Raw genomic sequence first — 13,568 nt, forward strand, 5'->3', positions numbered from 1 at the left:
CTGTGCTTCCTCCAGAAGGCTTATCAAGGAAGATTCACTCTCTAGGAGCACAGGCAGAGTGAGGGTTGTGTGTAAACGCTTGCTTCTGGGCGTGTCTGTGTTTGTCCATGCCCACCTGTATGGCGTGCGCATGTCTGTATGTTTGTTCATGTCCACACATATACCTGCCTGTGAGAGCGTGTGCGTGTGCACATTGCAGTCGGGATGTGTGATTACAGCACGGTTAGACATCTCGTGTGTGTGTGTGTGTGTGTGTGTGTGTGTGTGTGTGTGTGTGTAACAGAGGGAGGGGGATTGTGTCTGGGTCTCTGTGTATTTGCACATCTGATGTGAACGGGATGCATGTTTATAAGATATAACTCCCCACCCCTGTTACTCAGCCCCGTTTCTAGGGCTACAGGAATTGCCAGACTGGATCCGACCCGAGGTCCATCTAGCTCAGTGGCCTGCGCCAGCAACTGCAGAGGGAGTGCACCAGATGTGGGGTAACCTGCCCCCATGCTTGTCTCACTGACCCCTAATGGTGAGAGGGTGGATCAGCCTCTGCGTGTTCTTTAAGGATCCATGCTCACACATCCTGTGTGGCTGGCAGGTCTCCCCACCTCATTGTGCTAGTGATTTGGGCTTTGGCCTCCAGGAGACAAGGTCTGACCAGCACTGGGCTTTGTCCTGCTGACTGCGAAAGAACCAGCACCATCTCAGGCCACCCCTTGTCTGTGGAGCAGATGAGGCAGGGACACGCAGGCTCCTCTGTCTGGGCACAGTTCCCACAGCCCTGGGTTCTAGGCACTGCTGAGTACCCATGGTGCTTCCTGTGCAGTGGCTGGAAGCTGCTTGACTCTAGCAATTTCTAGCCTGGCTGGGGAATGAGCCCTACGGCCCATTCCTGCCCTGCCCCCATAAGCTGACTGTGGGCCCTACTCCAGCGCTGATCGTGGTGAGACTGTGGCTATGGTCCCAGGGCCCAGCAGCTGTGGTAAATCCGGTCTCTTCTTAGTGGCAAGCTGAGCCATGGGTTTCTTCCCCATATTGCTTTGAGCTGCGTGCTGCTCAGCTCTGTGGGCTGTGCTCAGCTTTGTGCTGGTTAGCCAGCTGGGAGCCCTGCGTTTAGGAAATGGCTGTAAATAGAGCGTGGCTGGGCAGGCGCTGTGCTAGGAAGTGCCGTACGCTCCTTGTTCCTAGGATGGCTTTGAGCTGCCAGAGAACAATGATAGCAAATTTCCTGCCTCCTGATGCAAGCCAGAGGCTGGCTGTTCTTGGAGAGCTAGCTCAGCTTGCTGGCTGAGGGCCAGACTGGATTGATTTAAATCATCATTTCCATTTGTGCGTCAGTTACTTGTATAAAGTTATTTTCTAAAGAACGGTGCATGCTCATTGGTTGCTATAACTATCGAAATGTGTTGACTTACAGCGAAATAGAGCCTTTACGCTAGATTTGGTACAGCTTTTTACTACCTAGGAGAGTACACTATAACTATATACATTTATTTAAGCAATTATATAGCTTCATATTTTCATTCTTCTTAACTTTTTTAGTTAATTTTTAGTATGTTGGGAAATGGGAAATGGTATATTGCTTATTTACTAGATAGTGAACTTTTTGCTCATGATATCACATCTAGCTGCGTTAGCATGGTAACTGGAATTTAATTAAACACACAACAGCATATAAAATGTATTTTTAAGTAAAACAATCTTCAGAGTTTTGGATACATCGACTTCTCTTATCAAAACATGTTTCACATTTACAACTAAATGATTTATGAAACAGAGGGGTTAACTGTAGTCAGTGAATTAAACTGATTAATTGAGGTCAGTCTGGGAAAATGTTCAAATATGCCAGAGTGAAAGTGACTGGAGCTTAAATTTCCTAGTCTCACCAAAATCTCTTGAAAATGAGACAGGCTGCAAAGTTATGTAGGCTGACCTATGCGCCCTATTTATGAAGCTTGACCTCAAAAGTGAGGTGTTTCCCCCTGATTCTTTCTTTATATAGAAAAGCAGCTTTCAACTCAGTGTTTTCATAGAGGCTCATGGATTCGTTTTTTTTTTTTTAATTACACGTTTTAAGAGGTTATAAGAAGTTCAGGCCGAATCATATTTTGTATTAAATTCTGATTTCATTTTAAACAGGTTTATTTTTCAAAAGAAAAAATTATTAGCATTTAAATGAGAAAATAAAAAAATCTGATTTAAAAAAAAATTATTTTCTTTAAATCATTGATTTTTATTCCCCCTGCAGAGGGCCCTGTGTGCTCAGAGCCAGGAGGTGCAGGCCGCTGGAGATTTACCCTTCCCCTCTCCCTCTCCTCCTAGCAAAGTTGCTCTCAGCCCCAGAACTGACTGACTGGCCTTGGTAGCTGTGTCTGCTTGTCTCCGTCACTGGGGGAGCCGGTGATGGGCTAGGCACAAAGGAGGCTAGGAAGTGCTTGTGTCTGAGCATGGGGTGGCTCCCAAGGCAGCCGCCCCCAGGCAGGTGGAGCCCCTTCCGCTCCTGAGGACTGCTGGGTGGCTCCACCTGGTCAGTCCAGCTCCCTCCATGGGGGAGAGGCTGTGTCAGGCTCCATGGTAAGTACTGCCCCTACTGCTTTGTTTCCAGTCAGGCTCTTGGAGTGCTGCAGGGCTTGGGGGTCAGTCACTTCCACCTTCTGGCACCCGGGTAGCCTGTGCCAGGCAGGGTATTTGCCTTGAGGCAGGGGGGCAGCTTTGAGATCAGCCTCAGCTCCTTAGGCACTCAGCCTGCCCCCTCCCTCCTGGCCTGGCCCTGCCTGCTTGGCCTAGCTTCAGGCTCCCCAGTGGAGCAGCTGCTGTGGTGCCCCTGCCCCAGGGACCCTTGCTGCATCTGGGGTTCACAGCCTGCCTTGTGCAGGCACTGCCCAGGGCAAATGGAGCCACATGGGCATAGGCAGGAGGCGCCCTGCAGTGGCGGGTGTGAGGATTGCTCTGCCTTTGACTCACCCCTCCACTAGCGTTGAAGGCTATAGGCACCTGCCCTGCTGGGCACCTGCAACCCTCTTTACTCTCATGCTGTCTCTGCTGTTGCTCCAAAGTGCTGTGACCCTGATGCTGACACGAAGCATCCCTCCGCTGGATGCTTGCTCACGCCCCACTCCCTGGCTTTGCTCGTGTAAGGGACTGGGGCGTAGGCAGTCTGGCCTAGTAGGCACAGCTGAGCTGGTGTCCGCAAGTCGAAGGCCATCACGAGGTGACAGTCAGCAAGCAGGTAATTGCTAGAGCCAGGATCAATAGGCAAGACTTAGGGTCAGAGTCAGGCCAGGGTCGGAGCTGGAGATCTGAAAGCAAGGTGAGGTCTGGCGTTGCTGCAGACTAGTTTGCATGGATGTGGAACCCAGGAACCAAATCCTGCAACAAACCCTCATGCCAACTCTGTCCACATATCTATTCAAGGGACAGCATCATAGGACCTAACCACATCAGCCACACCACCAGGGGCTCGTTCACCTGCACATCTACCAATGTGATATATGCCATCATGTGCCAGCAATGCCCCTCTGCCATGTACATTGGCCAAACCAGACAGACTCTGCGCAAAAGAATAAATGGACACAAATCTGACATCAGGAATTATAACATTAAAAAACCAGTAGGAGAATACTTCAGTCTCCCTGGGCACTCAATAACAGACCTAAAAGTGGCAATTCTTCACTGCAGAGGATCTGAGGGAGATTCCCACACCTGAGCCATTCTTTTTAGGTGACTGTGACGTTATTGATATAATCTGGGACCATATAGATCATTGTTGCAACCAAGGTCCTGTAGTGGCACCCAAATCTTGTATAAAGGGGGTCAAATGGGGTGTCTAAGACAAGGTTATGGATTACTGGTTATAATTATGCTGTCTATATGTGTGTATCAGTGTTATAGTTGAAGTTATGAATATTGGCTCTATACTGTCTGTATTGCAAACTTATGCTATGCTTCTGGGTGACATCCCAGACAAGCTGGTGTTAGCTCTGCCTAGCCTGCTTGATGGCCCATTAAGAACCATCAGCTATACAATGGACTCATTGAGAAAAGGCAAATATGCCTTGAGACTCAGCAAAGTATGCAGGGACTGGCCCATGTGACTCCAGACTCCATTTTGCTGTAATTTTCCACAGTAAGAACAAAGGGGTGTTCTTACACCTGGAAAAGACTATATAAGGCTGATGCCTCATCTCCATTGGGTCTTCAATCCTGCTTCACACCTCTGGAGGAACTTTGCTACAAGCTGAAGCTTTGAACAAAGGACTGAGGACCCATCCCAGCGGGGGATGTATTCCAGAGACTTGATTGGAACCTGCAGTTTATTCTATCGCTGCTGCAAGCCTGAACCAAGAATTTTGCCATTACTGTATGTAATTGATTCCATTTAACCAATTCTAACTCTCATCTCTATCTTTTTCCTTTTATGAATAAACCTTTAGATTTTAGATTCTAAAGGATTGGCAACAGCGTGATTTGTGGGTAAGATCTGATTTGTATATTGACCTGGGTCTGGGGCTTGGTCCTTTGGGATCAGGAGAACCTTTTTCTTTTACCGGGGTCTTGGTTTTCATAACCATTTGTCCCCATAACGAGTGGCACTGGTGGTAATACTGGGAAACTGGAGTATCTAAGGAGATTGCTTGTGAGACTTGCGGTTAGCCAGTGGGGTGAGACCGAAGTCTTCTTAGTCTGGCTGGTTTGGTTTGCCTTAGAGGTGGAAAAAACCCCAGCCTTGGACTGTAACTGCCCTGTTTGAGCAATTTGTCCTGAGTTGGCACTCTCAGTTGGGTTCCGCCAGAACCGCATCGTCACAGTGACAAATCTGAGGAACTGCCCCAGATTGAGGTGTGATTAGAGGAGGTTTTGGAACAAATTGATAAATTAAACAGTGATAAGTCACCAGGACCAGATGGTATTCACTCAAGAGTTCTGAAGTGAAATCGCCACCAACAAAGAATGGGGGCTGTTCCTGCCAATGTTTGCTTCTCTGGATAGAGACAGAGTGAGTCACGGATGCTCTAGATCCAGAGCCTGTCGCTGCTGCAGCTCCATCCGACCACTTGTGGCCATGCGGCTGAGCCGCAAGCTTCCATTCTGATGTACGTGTGGCCGATTATTCAGAGGTGTTGTGTGCTGCTAAAGAGCGGCTGTGCTCCTCCCCAGGGATGGCAGCATTGCAGCAATCATAGCTGTGAGTAGAATGATTCCTGACTGTTCTCTGTAAAGGGCTTTAGGATCGTCTGGCAGGGAAAACACTAGAGAAATGTAAGATATTGTTTATAATAATAATAGTTAATTGTCAGTCTCCTTTTTGTTGTGTTTTGCCACATCACTGACAGAACATGTGTGCATGTACACATTCCTGCACTGACAGAAAACGCATTTCCTGCACTAATGCAAATGTCCCGGTGCGCTCTGGGGCGGGTGAATCCCATGGTGAGCTGGGGGCCCTTTGCGGGTAGGGTAGGAGCTGCAGGGCTCAGAATGGACAGCATGGGAGGTATTCCCATCCGTGGGGCCCTGCTCACTTTCCTGCTGTGTTCCTAGGCTCTGGCTATTGTTGCTCGGTTCACAGGACAGGAAGGAGGAAAAGGGTTTGTTTTAAACAGATTATAATGAATGCACGTGACTCTGTGACTAGCCCAGGCCTGTGTCACACAGCAAGTGACCGTGGGATGGCGCTGCGGCACCCAGGGGCCTCATCCACATGCATCCTCTGAATGCAACATTGGTCCCTAGGGAGAGAACTGTCTGAAGTGGAAATGCTGAAACAAATATGACACTGCGCACAGAGGGCAGGGGTGACTGCTTAGTGCAGATACCGCAGGAGATCCAGTGAGTGCTGTGGGGCTGGGATGACCGCGCAGAGCCGATACCACAGGAGATCCAGTGCGTGCTGCACCTGGAGATGAAGATGAGAAGTGGAAATGAAGCGCATCATGCTCGGAGGGCCAGTGGAGGTGGCAAGGCAGGTCAGATACTACCCTGCACTCTGCACAGCTCGCAGGGGACAATGGAGGAGTCAGGGAAGCTGGGAAGATGGCGGCACAGTCCCCGAGGTGGGAGGCAATGGGGTTCGATCATCTCAAGTGGGAGGACGAGTCCTATTCATGGTGTGGGAAGATGAGGCAGGTTTGAGACAGGGCGGGGTTTCAGACTGATGTTGGGGCCATCTGGGCTCGGGAGTGTGTGGCCTTTTGGCCCTGGGGCTGGTCACTTTTTGTTGGGGTCTTCAGAGGCATCCAGTCATGGGACAAAAGGGAGGGGGCAGGGTCCTGACAGTGCTGAGCGTGGGCTTCTAACTGAAGGAAGGCTCTGCAGGAAACCGGACTTCGAGCACAGAGCCCTGGCCTGTGCTCAGCCCACATCTGAGGATCCTGTGTTAGACCCCCCTGGAGGGGCATGGCCTTGCCTGAGCCATCGTGAATCCTGGTCCTATGGGCAGATCCAGGGTGTCTCCCAAAGCGGCCACGTGCCTCCTGGAGCAAGCCAGTGCAGCATCGTGCGTGGACTGGTGTGACCCCTGTAGCCAGCCTCTGCCTGGGACGATGGGAGATCCCAGTGTCAGGTGTCTGAGGAGGGGAGATTGCGTGCCATGTCTGGGGGCACTGGCTGGCTTCCAGGGCAGATGCGGGCTGAAGATCCAGAGTTGGAATAGACCCATCAGCTCCCACCTCACGCACCTTCCCTGGGTCCTGGGCAGGCCTGGGCCTTACAGTGTGTCACTGCAGGTCTCCTGTGCTGGGGACATGGGTGGGGGCTTCCACCCTTTCCTGGGTGGCGGTGGGGGTGGTGGGGGTGATTCCACAGCCCAGCCCAGTTCATTGTCAGGGCTTGGCTTCAGTCTGGCTAGGCTAGAGTTTGGCGGAGGGGTGTAGCTGAGTTGCCTAACACCATTATCAGTGCCAGTCTGGATGTGCCACAGATATCGGATTCTGCCCTGGGCTCAGCCATACCTGCTGAGGCTATAGCCTAAGGGGGTGTGGCTGCTGCTCAGGCCCCATGTGCAGGTGCTGAGCCTGGTGCAGGGGCTAAGGGGACGAATGTGCCTTCCCATCCAGGGCTGCTCCAACTCGCTTCTTGGCTGTGCCTGCCCCTGTGGTCTTTGGGCACAGGGCCTGGGCCTGGGCCCTGCCCTCCACCCCATAGGCCCCCCCTCCAGTTCTGTCTCTTGGCAAAGGCCTCTGTGGTGGGGGGAGTTCCCAGTGGGCCTGTTGCTCTGTGCAGCAGTTTGCAGACAGACCTTGGCAGGTCGGGATCCTGTCTTGTGTGCGCTGGGCGGCGGGTTCTGCCAGCCCGTGGGGAGAAGGAGATGGGGGCCTGCAGTGGCTGGAGCAGAATGGCATGTCTGCAGCCCCTCGTTCAGCCTGGGATTCCCCTGCCCCAACCCAGGCTGTATGTGCCGAGGCTCAGGCAGGGATTCCTCTGACGGCGCTGTGCAGCAGCCCTCCCTTCAGGTGCAGTGTTCAGCGGAGCTCTGCAAGAGCCTCACCCTGAGGAGAGGGGAGGGGACAGCCAGGGCTTTCAGCCCCTGCCAGGAATAATGCTGGGGCTCAGGCTCCTGTCCCCTCCCTCACACTAAGATAGCGTCTTCCCCCGTCTCTGCGTCTAGGAGCAAGGCTTGTGGCCCCCACGCCCTCATTTCTGCCTGGGCTTGGCAGCTGTTGGTTTTGTTGTGCAGGCGACAAGTGGCAGCTGCCATGTTCCACAGCTGCCTGAGGGGCTAGTGCGGTGGGGCCTGCTCCGAGTAGCAGGCGATGCCTGAGTTGGCCAGAGCCCAGGGCAGAATCCGGCCTCACAGCACACTGGCTTGTCTGAGTTTAAGGATCCCAAGCCATGGGGCTTCCATTACTTGCCTAGAGCAGTTTGTCTGCAGCCTCCTTGCACAGAGCGCCCCTTGCTAATTAGCCTAAAGGTTCCCAGCTTCAAATCCATCCCATTAGTCCCAGTTAACCCCCTTGTAATTCCCCTATCTCTTACCTGTTCTTGCCCTTCAGGTGCTGCTAGGAGTGCCCTTTGACAAGGCTCTGTCTGTCTGGTTCTTTGGCTCTGTCCCTGTAATTTGGTTCTTGGGTGTCCCGCCATCTCTTCTGTTGCAGATAAAACTCTCGGACTGTCTTTCTGAATACCCTCCCTACCCCTTGTGGGCTCTCTGGGCTGTGTTATCCAGAACTCCGGGTCTGGGAGCTCCCACATCTCCCACCTTCTTGCTGCCCAGGGATGCAAATAAAAACACATTCACGGGCTCTGCTGCCTTTGTCATGAGGCCAATTCATACCTACTTGTCCCAAAGTGGTGCAAATGCTGGGATATTCAAAGCTGGTCTGGAGGGAGCCCTAGAAAATACCCAGTGAGAGCATTGTTGACGTGCCACCTCTCCTAACTGGTGTTTGCAGTACTCTTGATGTGGAGCTGCCTGCCCCCCAGTGTGTGCAGGAGGACAGTGCGTTGTGTCTGTTGTGAGGCAGCGGCAAGGTGTGCGTGCACACGTATCTTTCCAGACTTGCACATAACTCTGGGTAGTCGCTGGGAAGCAACTTGCCCAGCTCCTGGTGCTGCAGCCCCTGTGGTAGGTCAGTCAGTAACCCAGCTTTGCGCACCCCCAGGCAGGTAAGTGCTGTAGTGAGTGTGCTCGGGAAAGCCCAGTGCTGGTGCTGTGTGATTGACAGTTGTGTCATCAGTGAGCATCTGATGAATAAAAGTGCCTTCATCTGTTTGGTCTCCAAGCCCGATTGCTGGGGGACAAAGGCTGGATAGTTCCCACGGCTGTGGCCTCTGGGAATGCAGTCTGGCTGCAAGGTGTCCCGATCTGCCCTGCCGCTTGGTTCATGGAGCCAGCCTGGCTCCTGGCCCAGAGCCAGACACAGGTGGGAGTGCCCCATTTGCCCAGATCAGTGGGTGATAGGCGTATTCTGCCCACGAATGTGCCTGTGCTCTCGGCAGTTCCTGATCCATGACCCGTTAGCTCCCTGGTGCGCTGAGCACTTTGCTGGCCATTCTCCAGGCCATGCAGACCTGCCCAGGCCCCCTACCCCCTTTCATTTAGCAGCTCACTCCATGCTGGACAGAGGTTCAGTCTGCTCCAAGCAGGGCTTAGGGACATCCTGGGCATTTGGCCAGTGACTTCCCTGGGGCCAGGATCGTGGCTAGTGGTGTGAGCCAGGGCCTCTCTCCAGCAGAGCTCCCCACATCACTAGCACTGGGGCGGCGGAACCAGTGGGAGTGACCCAAGCCCTTGGGTAGAAGTTCCCTGGATTTGCGGGGATGGAGAGGGGACAGGATGTTCCAAGGCTTTTCCATGCTCCCATCCCCCCGTGGGCACTGAGATACTGTAGGGAGTGGGGAGCTCTGCTGGACACTGATCATTTAGAGGCCAGCCCCTGTCCCTCCCCCTCCCCAGGGACCCTCCCCGGCGGCTAGCTGCCTGATCCCATGTACCGTCAGCAGGGCTGGTATGAACCACTCTCATCCTACACTGCACACACGCACTGCCCCGCCCCCACCCTGCTTGGTTCCCATGGCGGGCGGGAGACCCTGTGGGCCTGAGAGGCAGGGGCAGGTTGCGACCTTCAGCAGAGAAATGCCAGGCAGCTGGAACGGAGCAGGAGAGGGCAGCTGTCCATCTGCCAGGAACTGACTCGGACATTTCAGCAGCTCTCTGGCCAATGGCCCATGAGCATATTTATTGGGGCTCGCCGCTCTCTCTGTGACCTGTGCAGGCGTAGAGAGTTTACCCAGCCTGAGGAGTTTACCCACTCCTTGGGCAGTGTCCATGCTAGGCAGAGGGGGCTGGCTGTTGCGGGGTCCAGGTCTCTAACCCTTCTCGTCTTCTCCCTGCTGGCAGGTGATTGTCCTCGAGGACTATGCGGATCCCTTCGATGCCAAGCAAGCAGCCAGTGGCCAGCCGGGGCAGGAGAAGGTGGCAGAAAACGATGGGTACATGGAGCCCTACGAGGCCCAGAAGATGATGGCCGGTAAGGGCAGTGTTTTGTACCACGGGAGTGGGGCTGCTGAGCTTCGCTGGCTCCAGGCTGTCCCTGCTGACCTCTCTTCATGCAGCCTGGGACAAGGGCCTGTGCTGGGCTGCAGGGGAGAAGGGTCCTTGGCATTGCATAGACTTTGGCCCTCGCTGCAGGGGGAGCTGCCCTGGTCTGGCGCACGGCTTTCCTACCACGGCTATAGCTAGCCCGATGGGCAGAGCCCGTGCTGCCAGGCATGCCCTGCTCAGCCACTCCGCACAGGGACTGCTGTGTCCATGCAGTGCGGTGCTGATTTGGTACGGGCACAGGGCACTCGGAGTCGGGGGGGGAAGAGGCAAAGTGCTGCTTCCAGGCTCTGTGCGTTCTGGGTGGTTTTCACACGTTGGGGGGTGCCTGCTGGCGCTGTGTGAGACTCTGAGACAAACTCCCATTGTTCCTCCTGCTGCATCCCATCATTCATCTGGTTCCCAGGAGCCCAGGCCATGTTCAAACAGCTGCAAGCAGCACACAGGAGTCTCTGCTGGGCGCTGGGATACTGACCCCTGCCAATCCTGCAGCTGGGTGCCGTTGGGTGGGATTGTCGATCACCATGACGGTGCCACCCCAGACAGCTACCCCCAGGGGAGACACATGCACCTAGGCAGATGCTCCTTGATGTATTCCTAGACCAGCTGCAGTTGATGGAGCAATGTTTCTTGGCCTGGGCGACAAGCAAGTACTGGCTTGGCAGGCTCATGGAGCAGAACTGGGATGAGCAGCAGAGGCAGGTGGGAGGTGTTCATGGGGCAGAACCGGGATGAGCAGCAGGGGCAGGTGGTGGGATTATGGGGCAGGGCTGGGATGAGCAGCAGGGGCGGGTGGGGGGCTCACGGGGCAGAGCTGGGATGAGCAGCAGGGGCGGGTGGGGGGCTCACGGGGCAGAGCTGGGATGAGCAGCGGGGCGGGTGGGGGGCTCATGGGGCAGAGCTGGGATGAGCAGCAGGGGCAGCTCAGGGGGCTCATGGGGCAGAGCTGGGATGAGCAGCAGGGGCGGGTGGGGGGATTATGGGGCAGAGCTGGGATGAGCAGCAGGGGCGGGTGGGGGGATTATGGGGCAGAGCCGGGATGAGCAGCAGGGGCAGCTGTGGGGGCTCATGGGGCAGAGCCGAGATGGGCAGCTGCGGGGGCTCATGGGGCAGAGCCGGGATGAGCAGCAGGGGTGGGTGGGGGAAGTTCATGGGGCACAGCTGGGATGAGCGGCAGGGGCTGCAGAAAGCCACTGCCCTGCATGGCTGTGCTGTCCCCGCCCCCGCCCGCCAGAGCTGCAGCTCCAGGTATCAACACAAGGGTCCTCCTCTGAGGGGATGCGCATGGCTGTTACCGTGACGAAGCCCCAGCTCCTAGTTGCTCCCGGTCAGTAGCCAACTGCTTTGATGTTGGTGAAACAGGTATCGGTGCTGCTAGCAGGGAGCGTGGGCTGCTGCCCAAGCAGTGCACAGGAGGGTGGCAGCTGTGAGCTCTTGGGGTTCCCAACATGTGTAGGGGAGTGACACAGACCTGCCCAGGCGGGTATATTACCCCTGGATCTAGCCGTGTTTTCAGTGTGTCACTGAAGGGGCTGGGTGGGGTCTCTGCCGAAAGCTGCAACAATTTTAGAGCTAGGTAACGTAGAATATCTCCCCCATCGACCCCGGGTCGAAAGGACACCGGTCTCTCACTGTGTAAGAGGAGACAAAGAGCACAAGGCGTTATCCACTGAGGTGACTCTGCCAGCGAGAGCCATCTCAGGAGCGCTGGCTCCCAGCCTCCTCACAGACACGAGCTGTTTAGAACTGGTTGGGCTGAGAAATCCCGGAGCAGACAGGAAAGGAACTTGTTAATAAGAGGAGGCGCTAGTTTGCGTCTTATGTTTTTCTTTTACTTGGAGCCTGATTTGTCCAGATCTTTTCCTCCCCTTTATTTTGAATCTGCACTTCGAACTCTCTTAAGCAAAGTCACTAGAGAGATGTCTGAGTGCCTCATGCTGAGGAGATGTTGAACTGAGCGGAAGCTGATGAAGTGGGGTGCGCTGCTTCTGTGGAGGCAGCGGGTCAGTGTACCTTGCGGGCGCCCAGAAGAAGGGGGACTGGCCATGCGAGTGTAACAGAGCAGGGGGGTGTACATTGCTAGCCTGCAGAGAGAAAGAGGGCGGCTCACAGAGCCTGGAGTGAAGTGCCTGTGTTGCCTGCAGCCATTGGCTGGGGAGAGTTTCCTTGTGGGGGCACAGACGGGCTCCCTCCTGCTGTGAGTAGATGGTAGCAGTTCACCTCAGATCTGAGGTAACTCTGACAAGTGTCACACGGGGCCATTGCTGGGACCCAGATGCCTGTTATTTTCTCCCCCTCCAGGCTTTCGAGTTCATCTACAGAAAGGGGTGTTGGTCCATGTCCTACCAGGCGTGGCTGGTCGCCTGGGCAGGGTCATTAACATGCATTTGGCCCCTGATGCCAGGATCTCAGAAACTCACCTACTTCATGCCATGAAAAAGGGCAATGGACATTCCCATGGACGTTAATGGTGTCATGGTTCCAGCTGTGGTCGCTTCCCCGGGTTAGGGCCCCTCATGTGGCCAGGAGAAGGCGCCGTGAAGGGACCTGCAGAGCTGCAGAATTGCTGGCGAGGGAGAGGTGTCGGGAAGCCTGAAAGGAAGGTGGAGGTGTCTCGTCACAGCTGGAGACCTCCGAGAGATCTGCCTTGTGTGACTGGTGCTGGGTGTGTCCCTCCCAATGCTGCCCCGCTGGCAGTGGCAGCATCCCCTTCGGACTGGCGAGGGACGGGTGCTCAGCCGAGACTGAAGGATGAGGTACAGCAGGAGGAATGATGGTAGTTTGACCCTGAGTCCCACAGGCACGGGCCACTGCTGGCTGGGGTTGGAGGTGGATGGACCCTCCTGCTCCTTCTGAACAGCCAGAAGACGGGCCGCCAGACCCCTGGGAACTAGGGTCAGGGAGGCTTATAGTTTGAAAGCAGGGTTCAGGAGAGGCCAGTGAGTGCGTGACCCCCTATGGACGGTGCTCATAGCATGCTGGGCCTGCGCGTCAGTGTGTATTCCAGCCCTCCTCGCTGCACTGCAGTCAGGTGGCTTCCTAGCCCCACACAGATTGGGAACGTTTGAACTGCTCCTGGGAGGGGAAATTGTTTTGTGCTAGTGCCGGCGAGATGCAGCGGGGGTTCAAGGATGGGACCTGGAGGGGAAATTCTCTTCTTGGCAAGCACCCCAGCATATGTTCCTCCAGGGAAGCGCCATCTGTTCGCGCTCTCTGTTTCCAAAGCATCGGCCCTTGTTTTTCAGTAAATGGGACCGTGTGCCAATACAGGCAGCGACTAGGGTTTCTCGAGTGATCTCGTTTGCGCAGATCGCCCTTGAGGTTCAGGCGGCGTGGGCACCTCTTGAGTGGATCCATGTGGCTGCAGGCTGGAAGAGCAGCGTAGTCAACTATTTCACTGGGTCAGATCCAAACAAGGCCCAGTGCCGTGCAGAGAACCAGCGCTCTCCTGGTGCTCTCGTGACGCCTCCTGCGCCGTTGGCGTGACTGAGGCCTGGTCTACACTACCCGCCTGAATCGGCGGGTAGAAATCGAC

General features: G+C 55.0%; 1 protein-coding gene across 1 annotated transcript in view; it reads left to right on the forward strand.

Moving 5' to 3' along the window:
- SHF (Src homology 2 domain containing F) overlaps positions 1-13,568 on the forward strand; it is a 58,176-nt gene that overhangs the window by 17,503 nt on the left and 27,105 nt on the right. The window contains exon 2 of the mRNA XM_065412603.1: positions 9,833-9,962. Within this exon, the coding sequence (XP_065268675.1) occupies positions 9,833-9,962 (130 nt within the window). The remainder of the gene's footprint in view (positions 1-9,832; positions 9,963-13,568) is intronic.

This window comes from Emys orbicularis, chromosome 10 (assembly GCF_028017835.1).
Source record: "Emys orbicularis isolate rEmyOrb1 chromosome 10, rEmyOrb1.hap1, whole genome shotgun sequence".
NCBI lineage: Eukaryota > Metazoa > Chordata > Testudines > Emydidae > Emys > Emys orbicularis.